Source organism: Leptopilina boulardi, unplaced genomic scaffold, assembly GCF_019393585.1.
Source record: "Leptopilina boulardi isolate dan_hultmark-lab unplaced genomic scaffold, ZJU_Lbou_2.1 LbouV2_266, whole genome shotgun sequence".
In the NCBI taxonomy this organism is placed as follows: domain Eukaryota; kingdom Metazoa; phylum Arthropoda; class Insecta; order Hymenoptera; family Figitidae; genus Leptopilina; species Leptopilina boulardi.
The window spans coordinates 794412-814018 of record NW_026137825.1 but is presented as its reverse complement, the minus strand read 5'-3'; the positions used below and the strand labels follow the sequence as shown (position 1 = coordinate 814018).

At 21.8% G+C, this 19607-nt stretch overlaps 1 protein-coding gene across 1 annotated transcript; it reads right to left on the bottom strand.

Moving 5' to 3' along the window:
- Positions 1-1709: 1709 nt before the first annotated feature.
- On the bottom strand, positions 1710-18831 carry LOC127281341 (F-box only protein 11). Its single transcript, XM_051305016.1, has 9 exons — positions 18684-18831; positions 14356-14727; positions 10770-11654; positions 7103-7624; positions 5376-5706; positions 4911-5131; positions 4313-4531; positions 3986-4193; positions 1710-3719 (listed from the first exon to the last, which is right to left on the bottom strand). The coding sequence occupies exons 1-9, from the start codon at positions 18772-18774 to the stop codon at positions 3590-3592; spliced, it is 2979 nt and encodes a 992-aa protein (XP_051160973.1). The 5' UTR covers positions 18775-18831; the 3' UTR covers positions 1710-3589.
- Positions 18832-19607: the final 776 nt, after the last annotated feature.

The following is a 19607-nucleotide window of genomic DNA, read 5'->3' as shown; positions in this document are numbered from 1 at the left end:
TTCAGAAATAATAATTTTTTTGTTTATGAAATAATTTTATTAGTGAAGTAAAATAATTTTTTCAAAATCGTTTTTTTTCGTCACAGGAAATAATTCTTTTTAGAAAGGAATTTTTTTTTTATATATAAATAAAATGTATTTTCTCGAAATAAAGGAATATAAATGTTTTAAGTAAAATAATTTCTTATTTTATATGAAACAAATTTTTTTCACAAAACATTTTTTTATGTATAAAAAAAATTTTTTCCAAAAAGATAATTTTTTATGAAACTATTTTGTTTTGGAGTAAGAAAATTTTTTTTTAATAAATTTTCTTTTTTTACTGTTTTTTTTTAAAAAAAAAGTACAAATTTTATATTAAATATAAAATTTTTGACATATATTTTAAATAAACTTTTTTTTCTTTTTCTTCAATAAGTATATAGCAAGAAACGTGAACGCACCAAAACCAAATTAGTGGAAAAAAAAGAAAATTTCCAAAATTGAGAAAATAAATTGAAATTTTCCAAATGAAATTAATTTTTCTTTTTTTGTAAAAGGAAATTAAAAATGATTTTTTTTTAACTGCAACTAATAGATAATAATTAATATCTATTTTGTTTACAAATAAATTGATGAATTCAATCATTGAAAAAAATTTGATTATTTAATTTTTTTTTTTTGCGTTAAAACACTTTTATTACATTTATTTATTTGATAGTAAATTATGTAATTAAATTATTTATAATTTAATATTTATAAAAATTAATGAATTACATTTTCATAATATGAAAAGATATTTGAAATTTCAATTCATTCAATCAATTAAATTAATTTTAATTTCCTTTCACAATATCAATATTAATTAAATGAAAAAAATAAAATTTCATGTAAAAGTAAATTGTAAAAATTTGAAATTGTCAAAAATCTGTTTTTAACTTCATTTTTTTTTTTTAAGTTTCTTTCAAATTTTACTCTCAAAATCAAAATAATTATTGGTGTTATTATTATTATTAATAATAAATTCCCAAAAATTATACGCTAATTAAATTAAAAATTCGTTATTACAAAATTTTTTTTTTTATATATATATGAAAGCTGCTTTTTTTCGATACATCATAAAAATTTGATTTCCTGTTTTTCACTCATTTTATAGAGTATATATATATATATATATAATTGTCTTATAAATTACGCTAGGTAGGCGGTTTTTTTTCCATATAAGATAGATATAGAAATAGATAGAGAGAGAGAGAGAGAGAGAGAGAGAGAAAGAGGGAGAGTGAGAGACGATAATTCTCTCCATGGATATACAAGTTTTAACTATTTATGTATATATGTATAATACGATTAAATGTTAGAGCACTAAAACGTAATATTTTTATAAGTTCAGATTACTTGAGAAACTCGAGATTCATTTTTTTTTTCATCTATAATAATAATAATAATTAACTGTATTGACAGTCTTTTTTTTTTAATTATTAAATTTTAATTGTTTTTTTTTTATCGCATCTTCACTGGTAAAACCACATCGAGTCTTATTTTAATTGTAAAATTTAAAAAAAAAAAACAATTTCTCTCTCGTTTTCAGAATTTTTTTTTTCTCCTAAATTAAATTTTTTTTAAAATCATTATTATGCACTTCGCCCTTGGGCTGATTTTTTTTCGGACCATCAAAATAGAGAAGAAAATCACTCTCCGAGTCATCCAATATCCAAAAAAAAAGTCCGTTCTTCTTTTTTTTTTTTTTTTTCTTATCACAATTTATTTTTTTTCTCCTCAAGACAAAGAGAAAGGAAAATTCATTTGATTTGGGAATTTATTTACAATTGTAAAAAAGTTTTTTTTTCTATTTTTAGGGTTTTTTTTTTACCCTTTATATTAGTTTGTATTTGAAAATTCTTTTTTTTTTTTAGAAATATCTTCTTCTTTGTAGAAATATTTTTTGCAAAAATTAAATTTTCTTTCTTCTTCTTCTTCTTAATCATCTATTTTTTTTTTTGAATTATTTTCCTCTTTTTAAAAATTTTAATCAAATTCTTTTGTTTTCTCTTCTCGAATTATTCACAATTTTTTCTATTTTCCTCTTCTTAAAAATTTTAATCAAATTTTTTTTTTCCTCTTCTCGAATTATTCGCAATTTTTTTTGTATTTTTCTCTTATTAAAAAAATTAATCAAAAAAAATTTTTTTCTTAAAAATTTCATTAAAAAAATTTTTTTTCCTCTTCTCAAATATTCAAAAAAAATTTTCCTTTCTCTTCTCGAAAGTTCACCAAATTTTTATTTCTTCTTCTCATTCACCAAATTTTTTTTTTTTTTTTTATTTCTTCTCATTCATCAAATAATTTTTTTTTACTTCCTCTTCCGGAATATTCACACAATTTTCTTCTCCTCGCAAACATTCACAAAAAATTTATTTCTTCCTCTTCTTCACGAAACAATTACAAAAAATTTATTCCTCTTCTCTGTATATATTCACAAAATTTATTTCTTCTTCTTCTCGAGTGGTCACACGTTTCTTCTTTTCTTTTTTTTAAACACTTAAACTTCACTTTTCCTCCCGGCAACTTTCTCTCGATTATGATGGTTGAATTTAGTTTTTTTTTTTTTAAAAAACAGTTCGAAGTAGAAAAAAGGATGTGATTTTCGGATTTAAATCGTGAGAGAGAGAGAGATGAGGGGAAAGGGAGACATAAGTGCAGAGCTCTTTATTAATAATAATTATTATTACTAGATTATAATCATAATAATAATAGTATCGTTATTGTAAAATGAATAAATTATGTACACAAGTAATGATATTAATCATTACATTAAATTTTTACTAGTTTTTTTTTCAGTATAGAACGTTCACGATTCTTGCTATATTCTTATTAAAAGAAAAAAAAAAAAAGAAAAAAAAAATCGATCGTGCATTTTAACTCAAGAATTTTATATTCTTTTATCATTACGATAAAAAATCTCTATTAAAAAAAATAAAAATAAATAAAATTCCTCTTCTCGAGTTTTTTCATTTACATAAAAAAAAAGAAATCAATTTCCAACCACAAAAAGAAAGAAAGACACAATTTAAAAAATAAAAAAAAAAAATCCGTACACGGCGAAAAATAAAATTCAAAAATGATTAAAATTCTTTTTTTACCATTTCTCCCTGAAAAAAAATTACAATTTTTTTCGGATAATTTCGGTAAATGCAAAAAGAGAGAATTAATTAATTCAATCAATTAATTAATTAATTAAAAGAGAAAAATATTTCGAATTAAAAAAAAAATTGTTCCTTTTATCTCACGCGGGATATAATATTTATAATTATAAATAGACAAATATTTATACATTTAAAAAAAATTGTTCTAGAGAATTTTCTTTTTTTTATCGTCTAAACGATAAAAAAAAAGAATAGATAACAAAGAACTCTGCAAGTATATATTTAGGAATTATAAACACAATAATTGGAAAAAAAAATATGATGTGTTTATAAAACAAAAACAAAAAAAAAAATGGAGAACTAAAAAAGAAAATGATGGACTTACGGATGAAAATGGGGATGTGGTGATAATTTGATTGATTCGTTTTTTTTTTGTTTTTAAATTTAAAAATTTATGTTAGATCCTAGTTGACCATGAGTGTGTGAGATTCTATTGGAGCTGCACTATCGTAAAGAGTGTCAGTGTCCTGAGTTGGTTCGCCCTGAAGTTGACACTGATTACTCAATGTGCCGGCTCCACAATCGCAAAAGAATCTATTAACAAAAATTTAAATAAAAAATTTCCAAATTATCCCCATTTATTGCAAGAATATCTAAATTATTTATTTAATTCTCAATGGCTTACTAATAAAAAAAAGAAAAAAAAACAATTTAATAAATTATTTATTTCTTTCAATAATTTATAATAATAAATAAAAATTTAAAAAAAAAATTGAGAATTATAAATAAAAATTATAAAAAAAAAAAAATTGAAAAACAATTTTGTTTTTAAATATGAAAGGAATTAAAAAATGACTTACCGATCGTGGCGAATAAATTCTACATCGTGTCCGGCGTGACAAACTTTTATACAATTAACGCAAATTGCGTTTCGATCGGTGGTGTTACAAGTTCTGCATCGATAAAAATCGTGCATTGGAAACGAGGTATACGAGGAAATTTTATAAAGACATTGACTGTTGGCCACCGCTTTTTCCACTGCATCTTGATTATTAAATATTTTGTTACCTGAAGCAGAAAAAAAAATGAAAATTAATTTTCCAAAAAAATTTTCTCCAATTCTTTTTTCAAATTTTTTTCATAAAATAGTTACAAAAAAATAAAAACAGAAAAAAGGGAAAATTTACCTCTCCTTGCAGGTTGAACGCCACTTGCGAGACAAAGGCCGCCAAATCGATTATTGAAAATATGATTAAATTCTAAAGTGGCAGTCGCATTATTCGTGACTTCAACTCCGGCCGCAAGTCCATCGAAAATTCTATTTCTTCTCAACACCGGATGCGATTGTGTCGATATAAGAACGCCAGCCTGTGCGTTTCTAAATATATCGTTTTCTTCTAGCATTCCTGTATTTTTCAAAAAGAAAATATTAATTTACAAATATTAATATTTCACATTAGTAATTATTACTAATAAACAAAATAATTTTTAAAAAACTGTAATAACAATACTAAGATAATAATACCTAACGATAAAAAAAAAAATTATAAAAATAATAAACTATAATAATTATAATAAAAAATTGGAATTTTAAAAATTAGAAAATAGAAAATTAGAATTGGAAATTAAAATAATTGAAAATTACTATTAGAATTTAAAATAATTGAAAATTACTATTAGAATTTAAAATAATGAAAAAAATTATTACAAATTAAAACTTAATTTGAATATTGTAATAATATATTGAAATTTTTGTTTTTCATTTAAAAAAAAAAATAAAATTACCTTTGCCACCATTAAATATACAAATCCCACCATCTCGACCGTCAAAAATTTTATTTCTCTTTAATGTTGGATTACTGTCTGTTTTTATCCAAACACCAGCCATTGCATTGTCGAAAATTTCATTTTGTTCCAACAATCCTAATCCACTATTATAAACCAATACACCACCATTTTGTCCACCCCAAATTTTATTTCCTCTAATCACAGGATTACTTCCGGTCCTAAAAGGCACAAAAAAAATTATATTTATTTATTTTCTTTAAAATTATTTTTACACAATTTTTCATTAAATTAATAAATTTATTAAATTTCAAAAAATTTTAACATAAATTAAAAATTAAGCAAAAAAGTTTAAAAATAAAATAAATGTTGGTTGAAATTTTAATTTTATGAATTCGAATGCTTTTTATTTTTTATTTTTTTTTTTGAAATATTATTTTTAAAAAATTTGGAATGAAAACACACCTGATTTGAACGCCCGAATAAAGATGATTGAAAATATCATTATCCTCAAGTTTTCCATGGCCATTATCGTAAAAATAAACGCCAACCTGTTTACCGCTGTGTATACGATTACGTCGTAAAATTGGCGTTGATCCTGTCGTAATCCAAACGCCGGCCAATGTATTTGCAAAAACTTCATTCTCCTCAATTAATCCCTGTCCTTTTTCATGGACATAAATACCGCCATGTTGACCATGATGTATTTTATTGTGTCGCACAATTGGATCTGAATTTGTTCTTATTTGAATGCCCGCCAATGCATTTCCATAAATGTCATTGTGCTCTATTAAACCTAAAATAAACAAAAAAAATTAAGACGAAAATTAGACCAAAAAATAGACAATTATAAAATTAGTTAACTTAATTAGCAAAAAAAAAGAAAAATAAATTATTTTTTAATAAATTAATTTAACAACAAATCAATTTATAAATGAAAAATCGGAAATTTCAAATTATTTCATTTATTGAGTAATTTCCAAAAAAAAAGAAAAAAAATGAATTCAGAATTAAGTCAAAAATTAAAAATTAATTTATTAATAATTAATTTTAAAAAAAAATTAATTCCGAAAGAATTTTTAATTTATTATAATTAAATATAATTATTTAGTTAAATAATAACTATTCGAAAATAGTCATTTTAGAAAATAATAATAATTACGATAATAATTATTTTTATAAAATTATTAATATTTACTTTTGTAAATAATTACTTTCAAGAGAATTTTTCTAATAAATTCTAATTCTAATAAATATAATAGACATTATTTTATTATTATTATTATTATTTATTACTACTATTTTTTTTCACTTTTTACTATTTTTATTATTATTTTTATTATTTCTTACTATTTTTTATTATTTTTAATTTTCTCTTTTTATTCGTTCAAAAAACTACAAATTATTTTATTATTTTAAAATTTTGTAATTATTTATTAATATAGTTATTATTTATATATATATATATATTATTACCTATATATTATTATTATTATTATTTATTACTACTATTTTTTTCACTTTTTACTATTTTTATTATTATTTTTAATTTTCTCTTTTTATTCGTTCAAAAAACTACAAATTATTTTATTATTTTAAAATTTTGTAATTATTTATTAATATAGTTATTATTTTTTTTCATATATATATTATTACCTATATATTATTATTATTATTTATTTAGTTAATTAAGGTTGTTTAAAAAACGACGAATTATTTTAATACAAGAAAAAATTAAAGAGCAAAAAAATTTTAAAATTAAAAAAAAAAAACCTAAAACGAACTAAATTTATTTAGTGAAAATTTTGAATAGATGAAAATCGAGGATCACACGAGATCTTTAAAAGAATCCTAACGGTACCCTCATCACAAAAGGATGATAGCCATAAAAAAAAAGGAAAAAAAAAAACGGAAAAAGTGAAAGTTCAAAAGGGGGGGAACAAAAAATATTCAAATATATCTCTGAATACCACAAATAATAAATACTTGACCGTGATAATGAAATCGAAAACTTTTAATCTCAATAGAAATTAAATCGAATCAATTATCTCGATCAAAAAATTAATCAAGATTTTTATCACAAATACCACAAAATTATAAAGACGTATTTTTACATTAAATTCTTAACAAACAATTATGTTTCTATATTAACATATTTAATAAATAAATTTGCAAAAAATTAAAATAATTACCTCTTCCTTCGCCGAATATATAAACACCTCCCTGATGTCCATTATAAATTTCATTACGTCGAATTGTTGGATTTGAATTTGATGTTATCCAAACGCCGGCAAAATTATTTGAATGAATTTTATTATCAATAAATTGACCCAATCCATTTTCATGTACATAAATACCACCGGTTTGTCCATGATGTATTTCACAATGTACAACTGTTGGATTTGCTCCTGCTTTCACTTCAAAACCGGCAATACGATTATTATGAATATCATTTGATTCAAAATAACCAAGACCATTGTCAAATGTAAATATACCAACGTCACGGCCATGATGAATATGATTACGTCGCATTATTGGATTCGCATAATTCTTCACCCATATACCAGCTAGTGCATTACGTGAAATTTCATTATCCTCATATGTACCTTGAGCATAATCAGTGACATAAAGGCCAACATTTTCACAATCTGAGATATCGCAATTTCTAATTATTGGATTTGCACCAACGCCCGAGACACAAACCGCCGCACCAACTGTAAATAGAGAGAGAAAAAAAATAAATAAATAACACAAATTAACAAGTTTAAAAAAAAAATAATTTCTTTTTTCTTCATTCAATTTAAATTAAATTTTTATATTCCAAGAATTACATATTTTAGACAAAATAATTGTTTTTCTAAATTCTAATAAATAAAATAATTTTAAATAATTATATAGAGAAAAAAAAAATTATATTAAAAATAACTCAATTGGATTAAAATTTTACTCATCCTTCCTCTTATTTTTAAAAATTATTTTTTTATTTTCATTTAATAATTTCTATTCTATTATTATTTCAAGTTACTTTAATATAATTATATAATTATATATTAATATAATTATTTTTATTTATCCACACCTTTTGGTTTTGGACGAACTTTCGGTTTTTTACAGTTATTTACATTTTCTTTAATTATTAACAATTATCAAATTAAAATTTAAATCTAGTATTAAAAAAAAAATTTAATTAAACAATTTCAACTCAATTGAATTAAGTTAAAAAATAACTTTTTAAACGAAGCATTTCAATTACATCGAAATAAAAAAATTTAATTCTACTTTAATAACATAAAAATTCTTATTAAAAATAATTTTTCATTATTAACATAAAAATTCTTATTAAAAATAACTTTTCATTATTAACATAAAAATTCTTATTAAAAATAATTTTTCATTATTAACATAAAAATTCTTATTAAAAATAATTTTTCATTATTAACATTTCAGTTAATTTTATTTATATACAAAAAGGATGGAGGTCCTATAATAATCTAAAAACTGAAAAATGTTTTTTTTTTTAAACAAAAATACAATAAAAAATTAATTTTAAACAATTTTCAAAAAATTTAGTTATTTTTTTCTTTGTTTTTTTTCAAAACAGACAAAAATTGCAATTTTTATTCAATTTTCAGGCCTCGGATCGACTTTAAGGCAAAAAAAAAAAAAAAAAAAAAAAAAAAAAGTCGATTTATATTCCACAAAAGAGTCGAAAAAGTCAATTTTTTTTATTTTAATAAAATTTAATTGGTTAATAAATATTTTACTTTAAATAACTAATGTTTTTAGATATTAAATTCATTTTATTAATTTTGTAATGAAAATAATTCTATAAAAATATTATCAAGAAAATTTATTTCGAATATTTAAAAATCGATAACTAATTGTAAGACAAATTTTTGAAAATTTTATTTAAATAGGACAAATTTCTAAAAGAAAAAATTCTTAAATTTCCATTTTTATAATTTTTTCAAGTCGTGATTTAAGCAATTTATTCGAATTAAAAATTTTTTCATAGTTTTGATGATCAAAAAAATTTCAGGCAATACTTAATCAAGTTTTACAGATTTTTAAATAAAATTTTTTTTTCAAATAATAATTTTGAAAGAGTTAAAATTGAAATTTTGAGAAATAATTGAATTTCAAAAAATTTTTGTTAATTTTCAGACAATAATATTAAATATTACAGAACTAAAAATAATTTATCAAAATAATTTTAAATAACACTTTTTTAAAAGTAATTTAATTTTCAATGATTTATAATTTTGATTTTTCAAATTAATTAAACTTCAAGTGATTTTTAATTCAAAATTTTTCATGATTTTACTAAAAAAAAATTTATTAAAAATTGCAGACAAAAATACAATAATTTGAAAACTTAAGCAAAAAATAGTTTCAAATATTTGAATTTTCAAAGGAAAATTATAAACAAACATTAAAAATAATTGAATTTAGTTATAATTGAAATTACTAAATTTCAAAAAATTTTAGATGAAAAATTTAAGAAATAATTAAATTTTAAAAGCTTTTAAATTAAAATTTTTGCAAATAATTAAATTTCAAAAAAATTGTATTAAATTGCAGACAATAATTATAATAAAAGAAATTTCTAGTGATTTCTGTTGATGAAGAATTTATTAGAAATCACATAAAAAAAAATGGAATTCCAAAATAGTTTTTAATTGAAAAATGTCTTTCAGATAATTGAATTTACGAAGAATATTATAAAAATCATTAAAAAAAAAATAATTTAAATTTTTGCAAATAATTAAATTTCAAGTGATTTTGAATTCAAAATTTTTTCTGTAATTTTATTTGCTAATTTTTTTTTTGAAATTATAAACAATTATTAAATTTTATAAAAACTTTAATTGAAAAATAGTTTAAGATAATTGAATTTGTGAAAAATTTCATTAATTTCATTAATTAGGTATTAAAAAAAATTAATTTTTTATTATTATTATTTATTTATTATTATTTAATAATTTTTTTTGGAATGTCTCTTAACACTTTCAAGAGCGTTATTAAAGATTATATCATTGCTCGACGTTAAGAATCTAGTTCATTAAATAATAGAATGTAATCGTGATTAGATCATTTTTCTTTCTTTTTTTATTCCTACGATCGATGAAATATTTTATTTTTGTTTATATATAAATCTCTAATTAAAATTAGGATCTTATTCTTTAATTTTGTTTTTCTCCAGAATAGAACAAATTTCTAAAAAAAAAAAATGTTTTCTGAATAATTAAAATTTTAAAGAAAATATTAAAATTATTAAAAATTAATAATTGAATTTTAAAAAAAAAAATATTGAAATTATTAAAAATAATTATTGAATTTTGTAAGAGTTACAGTTGAAATTTTTAGAAATAATTGAATTTCAAAATTTGTAAAATTTTAACAGAATTGAAAATAATTTATCAAATAATTTTAGATAACCTTTTTTTAAAAAAAATAATTGAATTTGTGAAAAAATTTCCTTAAAAATTATTAAAAATAATTAATTTAGTGAAGAATTTTAGTAGTAACCTTGCCTTCGACTTTTCTTTTGTTTAACAGATTTTTTTCCAACAACACAGAAATAGATTTCTAAATAGTTGTACAATACTCGAATTTAATAATACTAATAAATTTTAATAAAAAAAAATACTAAAATAAAGTATTAAAAGTTATTATTTAATTTGTAAAGAAATGTAAAAAAAAAAAGTCGCATTTTATTAAAATAAGTCGAAAAAATTGTATTTTTGAAAAAAAAGTCGTATAATCCGAGGCCTGTAATTTCAGTCTTGCTAAAATAACATAAAATTCGTTAAAATTTCAAAAAAAAAAAAATTAGAAAATAAAAAAGAAAAAACTTACCAACACTTGAACTGCGAATAATACAATGATCAATTGTTGGACTGCAATTCTCACCAACTTCAAGACAATAATGTTTATGATGTGGCACTGTACTAGCAACATCGGGTGTAAATTTCAATGTAAGATGTCCAACATATGCCTTCTTTGCACCCTCAATAAACATTACCGTTGATTCGCTTTCACGTTCCAATATAACTGATTCAGCAACATTACCTGACGCTGAACCAACTAATGCAACATCATGATCAATAACCAAAAATTCACCACGATAAGTACCCGCGTGTAAAAATACTAAATGCTGATACGTATCATCATTTGTATTACTATTATTATTTCCATTAGTTGTATTATTAGTTGTTGTTGTATTATTATTATTTCCAGTTGTATTATTTTGTGTATTATTACAACAATTATTGCCCGCACTGCTACTTGTTGAACTTGATGTACTACTGCTACTTGATGATGAACTACTGCTACTGCTATTACTTCGATATTCATCAGCGTAATCAATCGCACTTTGTATTGTATTAAAATAGGGAAGATTTTTGAATTTACTTCGATGATTATTTTGATAGCCTGGCCTCACATGTACGCCACGATATAATTGTCGAAAACTTTCCTTCCATGGATTTGCATAATCCGATTCATCAGGTGAAATAAATTCAAATTTACATGGTTCTGGATTAAATAGTGGAATATCGTATTCATAAATTTGTTGATAAAGCGATTTCCATAATTCAGTATCGTTTGCAATAACTTGAAATCGTTTACATACTTGTGCCACACGACACAAATCTTGTTCCATAAAATAATTGAATATTGTTAATAGAACCTCATCCGGTAATTCATATTGAAGATAATGGGCTGCCGTGTGTGTATATGTGCCTGTATTTTTAAAATTATTATTTTTTTAATAATTATTTCGGGGTAAATTTAATTTTTTGGAAATTTTTTAAATATAGGCAATAATATAACATTTTTATTCTAATTTTAAATATATTTTTTGTACATTTTACTTTTTGGAAATTTTATACTTTTGGATATTTGGGTTTTTGAAAATTTTATATTTTTGGACATTTTGGTCTTTGAAAATTTTATACTTTGGGACATTTTACTTTTGGAAATTTCGGTTTTTGAAAATTTTGGTTTTTGAAAATTTTATTCTTTGGTAGATTTTACTTTTGGTTTTTGAAAATTTTGGTCTTTGAAAATTGTACCAATACTTTGGAAAATTATACTTTTGAACATTTCGGTCTTTAAAAATTTTATACTTTGGGAAATTTTAATTTTGGAAATTTCGGTCTTTGAAAATTTTATAATTTTGGATATTTTGGTTTTTGGAAATTTTATTCTTTGGTACATTTTACTTTTGGATACTTAGGTTTTTGAAATTTTATACTTTAGAACATTTTAATTTTGGATATTTCGGTCTTTGGAAATTTTATAATTTCGGATATTTGGTTTTTTGAAAATTTTATATTTTTGGACATTTTGGTCTTTGAAAATTTTATACTTTGGGAAATTTCGGTTTTTAGAAATTTTATTCTTTGGAAAATTTTACATTTGGTTTTTGAAAATTTTGGTCTTTAAAAATTTTATACTTTGGAAAATTTTAATTTTGGAAATTTCGGTCTTTGAAAATTTTATAATTTTGGATATTTTGGTTTTTGGAAATTTTATTCTTTGGTATATTTTACTTTTGGTTTTTAAAAATTTTATACTTTTGGACATTTTGGTCTTTGAAAATTCTATACATTGGGAAATTTTACTTATGGAAATTTCGGTCTTTAAAAATTTTATATTTTGGGAAATTTTACTTTTGGAAATTTCGGTTTTTGAATATTTTGGTTTTTAGAAATTTTATTCTTTGGTACAATTTACTTTTGAAATATTTAGGTTTTTGAAAATTGTATACTTTGGAACATTTTAATTTTGGACATTTCGGTCTTTGGAAATTTTATACTTTCGAATATTTTGATTTTTGAAAATTTTATACTTTGGGAAATTTTACTTTTGGATATTTCGGTCTTCGAAAATTTTATACTTTGGGAAATTTTACTTTTGGAAATTTTGGTTTTTAGAAATTTTATTCTTTGGTACATTTTACTTTTGGTTTTTGAAAATTTTGGTCTGTAAAAATTTTATACTTTGGAAAATTTTGGTCTTTGAAAATTTTATAATAATGGATATTTTGGTTTTTGGAAATTTTATTCTTTGGTACATTTTACTTTTAGATACTTAGGTTTTTTGAAATTTTATACTTTAGAACATTTTAATTTTGGATATTTCGGTCTTTGGAAATTTTATACTTTCGGATATTTTGGTTTTTGAAAATTTTATAGTTTTGGACATTTAGATTTTTGAAAATTGTATACTTTGGGAAATTTTACTTTTGGAAATTTCGGTCTTTAAAAATTTTATATTTTGGGAAATTTTACTTTTGGAAATTTCGGTTTTTGAATATTTTGGTTTTTAGAAATTTTATTCTTTGGTACAATTTACTTTTGAAATATTTAGGTTTTTGAAAATTGTATACTTTGGAACATTTTAATTTTGGACATTTCGGTCTTTGGAAATTTTATACTTTCGAATATTTTGATTTTTGAAAATTTTATACTTTGGGAAATTTTACTTTTGGATATTTCGGTCTTCGAAAATTTTATACTTTGGGAAATTTTACTTTTGGAAATTTTGGTTTTTAGAAATTTTATTCTTTGGTACATTTTACTTTTGGTTTTTGAAAATTTTGGTCTGTAAAAATTTTATACTTTGGAAAATTTTGGTCTTTGAAAATTTCATAATAATGGATATTTTGATTTTTGGAAATTTTATTCTTTGGTACATTTTACTTTTAGATACTTAGGTTTTTTGAAATTTTATACTTTAGAACATTTTAATTTTGGATATTTCGGTCTTTGGAAATTTTATACTTTCGGATATTTTGGTTTTTGAAAATTTTATAGTTTTGGACATTTAGATTTTTGAAAATTGTATACTTTGGAAAATTATACTTTTGAACATTTCGGTCTTTAAAAATTTTATACTTTGGAAAAATTTACTTTTGGAAATTTCGGTCTTTGAAAATTTTATACTTTCGGATATTTTGATTTTTGAAAATTTTATATTTTTGGACATTTAGATTTTTGAAAATTGTATACTTTGGGAAATTTTACTTTTGGAATTACGGTTTTTGAAAATCTTATATTTTTGGAAACTTCGGTTTATGAAAATTTTATAATTTTTGATATTTTGGTTTTTGGAAATTTTATTTTTTGGTACATTTTACTTTTGGTTTTTGAATATTTTATACTTTTGGATTCTTTGATTTTTTGAATATATTTTTTTTACTTGGAAAAAATAAATTTTCAATCATTGAAAATTTTGGAACTATTGGTTTGAAATTCTTGTACCGCAAAATTCTAATTTTTTAATTTGAATTTCTATTATTTTTTGAAATAGAAAAAAAAAAAAATGAAAAATTACCATCGATGGATGGTAATTTAAATTCTAATTTTTGATTTGAATTCTGATTTTTTTTTTAAATAAAAAATAAAAAATGAAAAAAAAATGGAAAGTGGAAAATTACCATCGATGGATAATGAACATGCTCGTCGGGGTCGTTTTCTCGCCGGAAGTGAGGATGAGACAAATATGGCGGCGGCATAACTGCTGCCGCCTGCTGGAGGTAATGCAGAGCTGGTTCCGGGTGCCGGATCCGGATGAGGGGGACTTTTTCGTCTGAGGTCATATGGCGAGGAGTGCGACGACGAAGGCGCTGCGACCCCTGAAGTACTCGGAAAAGGTCCTCGACCTCCGCTTCCACCACTTACACCACCGCTGCTGCTGCTGCTGCTATTACCACCGCCGCCTCCGCTGCTTCCACCACTGCCTCCGCCGCCACCACCGCCTCCTAGTGCAATTTGATTCGATGCCGGGCATGGCAAATCGTATGCTTCATCTGCAAAAAGAAAAAAATTAAAAACTAATTTCACCTTTTAATTTACACATTGTATGATAATAACTCAAAAAAAATTGCCTTTGAAATTTAAATTAATTCAAAATTTTTACAAATTAAAATTCGGGTAATTAAACATTTCAAACAATTAAAATTTGCATCAATTGAAATTTAAATGAATTTGAATTTGAAAAATTTGAATTTTAAATAAATTAAAATTTTTATATAATTTTAAAATTAAATGAAATTAAAACTATGATAATTTTAAAATGAAAAATTAATTAAAATTTTCATAAATTAAAATTCGGATAATTTTAAACTTGAATCAATTAAAATTTTGATAATTTTAAAATTAAATCAATTAAAATTTTTGATAATATAAAACTTGATAAATTCTAAATTTTAATCGATAAAAATTTGAACAATTTAAAATATAAATTAATTATAATTTTTAAAAATTAAAATTCAAATAATTTTCCACCTAAATCAATAAAAATTTGGAAAAAATTGAAATTCATACATTTGAAAATTCGAAATTAATAAAAATTTAGACAAAAATTGAAATTCGGATATTTTGAAATTTAAAATCAATAAAATTGGGTTAATTTAAAATTCGTCTAATTTGAAACTTAAAATCAATTGAAATTTGGTAAATTTTAAATTTAAATCAATATTAACATTTTTATAACTTTCAACTTAAATTAATAAAAATTTTTGCAAATATTAAAATTGAAATAATTTAAATAAAAAATCAACAAAAAATTTGAACAAATTAAAATTGAGATAATTTTAATCCAAAAATCAATAAAAAAAAATTGAACAAATTAAAATTGGTATGTTTTGAAACTAGAAATCAATTAAAATTTTTGTAAATTAAAATTAAAATAATTTCTGATCGAAAAACAAAATAAAAATTTGGAAAAATAATTAAAATTCAAATAATTAAAAAATTTAAAACGATTAATCTTTAAATAAATTGAAATTTCATTAATTTTTAAGCTTAAATCAATTAAATTTGCATTTGAATTGAAATTTGAATCAATGAAAATACAAATTGATATATTAAAATTTAAATTAATTAAAATTTTTACATTATAAATTTAATTATATTGAAATTTGAATTAATTTTAAAATTATTTGCATATTGTAAATTTAATTATTATTTTTTTTTTAATATTAAATAATTAAAATCATGTGAAAAGTGGAAAATATAAGAAATATTTCTGGATTTTTCTACTCTGAAAATTATTGAAATAAAATTTTTAATTTAGAAAGAAATTTAAAAAAAAAAATTGAACAAAAAATAAAATAAATTAGAAAATTATTCAATTGGTTAAACTTTCAAAATTGAAAAATAAAAAAAAAATGGAATTGGAATTTTTTTTTAGTTGGAATGCATTCAAGTCAAAACGAATGAAATTAGAAAGTTTATATTCATATTCGAAATTTGGAAAGGATTCAAATTCAAAAGCACTAAGAGAGATGAAATAAATTCACATTTATGTATAAATTTAAATTGAAATTTTGTAAATTTTGGCAAATTTTTTTCTTTTTCACATCAATACAAAATTTATGTGTACTTTATTTCTGAATTTTTCAACTTGCTACATAAATAAAAAAAAATCTCTTTTTAAAAAATTGAAACAAAAATTTCGTATAAAAAATAATAAAAAAAAAAAAATAAAACTATTATAAATTTGTAAATATAAATCGAAAAATGTAAAAAAAAAAATAAAATCAAATCAAATAAAAAACGAAATAGTCTGAATTATTAATAATTGAATTTATGGGAGAGAGAAAGGAAGGGAGAAAAAACCAGAGAAGCGTGAATATGAGTGTCAATGAAAATCAGAATTAGAATTCCAATTGTCATGATTGTGAGAGAGCACAACAAAAAAAAAAAAAATAATAAATAAAATAAAAAAAAAAGGAAAGGAAGGAAATTCCACGACCTTGTATTTAAACAAGGATCCATAATACGATTTGAGTCACGATTTATATAATAATAAACTAAAAGAAATATGAGAAATTTTTTTTTTTTTTTGCAAAATTACATAATTTCGTATATTTTTCTAAATATTAGTAAAGAATTTTTAATCTATATGTTTATCCACATTTTTAACGCGAATTTCCACTTATTCGTTAAAAAAAAAAACTATTATTAGTAAAAAAAAAAAGAAAAAAAATACCTACTCGCGAGTGATATACATAATTAGATTTTTTCTAACAATTTTCTAATCAATTTTTTTAACGATAAATTAATTAATAAAATAAATTTCTATTTCAAATTTATTATTATAATAATTAATATTTATTATAAAAATAAATAAATAAATAAATAAAAATATTCGGTATTAAAAATTATAAAAACACAATGTGAATATTAATAAAAATAATAATAATAATAATAATAATAATATTAATAAAATGATAATTGAAAAAAATATAAAGATAAATAAAATTTATTATTATAAATAACAATGTTTTAACAAAAACAATTTTTTTTTTGTTATTTTTATTGCTTTTTTAAAATATTATTATTCTTGAAAATTTTCAAACTGTAATAAAGTATTTTTTTTTTCTTTCTAACGAAGGAAACAGTGAAATTTATTCTATACATTTATAATTTGAGTTTATCATTTAAATATTTACTGTAACTATAAAGATCAACTTTCTGATTGCCTTCCAAATTAACTAGAATATATTCTAATTCCGTTACTCATAAATCCCACGCTTTTAAGTGCGTTAATTTTTTAAAAAAAATTGCAGTGCACTCAGAAAACAAATTTTTTTTTTCTACGTGTAATTTATGCGAATATTACAAAATATTTTTTTTTAAATAAAATGAATTTAACAAAACTATTTTATTTTTATTTTAGGAAAAAATTTTCAATTTATAATTTTCAAAAAAATAATTAATTAAAAATCTAAGTATTTTTTTTGTAAATTAAAAAAAAAAGGAAAATTGTAAAAGAAAATAAAAAATAAGCGAATGACAAATTTTCGAATAATAAATTTTTAAAGAAAAAAAAAAAAGAGAGAAATCTCTTTAAAATAAAGGACAAACAATTTAAAAAAGAAAAAAAACAAAATAGAATTATTATTATTATTATTATTATTAATAGGCAATTCAATTTATTATAACAATAAAAAAAAATTCTTCCGAACCTCAAAATTCACTTGTCAAGAATCACAAAACTGTCAAATTATTATTATTTCCATTCACTTCAAAAATAATAAACTAATTTTGTCACTCTCAATTTTTATTATTCTCATTAATTTTCCCCTATTTATTATTATTTTAATTCCACTAAATTTTTTCTAATTATTTTTTTTTTCTTCCTGAAGATTCATTTTCATTTCGAAATCGAGAAAAATTAAAATTTCTCCAAATGTCATCGTTACTATATCATTTAACCTATCTTAATACGTCAAATTTTTTTTAACGAAAAAATATTTTCAACTATTATTATTATTCTCTAAAAAAATTTTTCCGAATAAAAAAAAAACCTCAACCTTTAGTCCTACACCATTTTCATTATATCAAAAAAACATCAGAAGATTAAAATTTCCTTCCTTCCCATCCATAAAACGAGATTCCGCGAAAGGGATATCGTGGAATTTGACACACAACACCCATATATATATAATATTCATATTGCAAAGGGAGGAGATGGAAAAATCACACACACACATACACACACAGACAGGACAAAGGAGAATGTAAATCGGAATTCGTTTTTTTCTTTTTTTTACTGCTGAAATTAATTTCTCCCAGGGAGAAAAAGGGTGAAAAAAATTGATTACCAATTGCGGCAGAGGCAAACAAAAAAAAATCAAATTTTTTTTTAAATAATGGAAATGGAAAAAAAATTGGTGCTCGGCAGGTGAAGGCGAAAAAAGAGTGTCTAAAAAAAAAATGTACAAGGGAAAAAGTAGTATATATGTGTGTTACTTACCAGAAGCTCTTGATGGTAATGGAATCCTATTTGCACCTTTTCTTCGCGATCGACGGACATAGCCGCGCCCAGAAAATGAGGCGCTTGGCATATTGGCGTCGTGAGCCCCCAGGTTGCGTGCGTGAATTTAAAAAAACAAAAAAAAAAAATTAACACAGAAAAACCCAGAGATAAAACACCCGAAACTAAACACTAAACAATGGCGACACTTCCACTGAGCACGGCAGCCATTTTGTCATTGACGGGGCCAAAAAGAGTGTGCGACTGCAGCGCCAATTGGATGTATGCGGTCGTTTTTCAACCACTCTCTCTCTTTCTCTTTCTTTCTCACTTGCTCCTATTTGATTTGATTGGTTCTCTTGTCCTTGTTTCCATAGGCATCAGGTACGTATTTTCCATTACCAGGTGCCCCCTTCACTCCAAAAACAGTCACCTGCGCAGGCGGAGTTTATTTTAAGGATGACCGGTCGGATTTATCAATTTTTTTTTTCTCTCTATATCGCGTTTGGCTTTGTAAAATTATACCACCACACACATATATACAAGAAAAAGAAAAATATTTATTCGATACGATCAATAGCTTTTCATTGTTTCATTTTCATATATATACACGATTTTTGTCAATATCAATTTCAAAAGAAAAAATAATTATCTTTTTGTGGAATTTTATTTTAAATTAGTTTCTTTGTAATTTGTCCTTGAAATTTAAATTTTATCGCAAAATGTAAATAAAAACAATTTCATTTTTTTCTACTGACAAAAATAGGTTACAAAATGTGAAATAGAAATGCTTTTTTCCATTGTAATTTTAGTTTATCAAAATAGGGGAAAAATTGTAACAAAAGATAATAACGCTACTAATTACGGTTTTATTTCATCAGTAACGGTTATCAAGGTTATATTGTTTGCTCGACCGGGAAAGAA

Excerpts from the sequence above, each read along its gene's own strand:
- LOC127281341 (XM_051305016.1), bottom strand. The coding sequence starts at position 18,774 with ATGCCAAGCGCCTCATTTTCTGGGCGCGGCTATGTCCGTCGATCGCGA. Across the intron at positions 14,728-18,683 it reads ATTACCATCAAGAGCTTCTG|ATGAAGCATACGATTTGCCA; the intron begins GTAAGTAACACA and ends TTCTTTTTGCAG. Across the intron at positions 3,720-3,985 it reads GAATTTATTCGCCACGATCG|ATTCTTTTGCGATTGTGGAG; the intron begins GTAAGTCATTTT and ends TTTTGTTAATAG.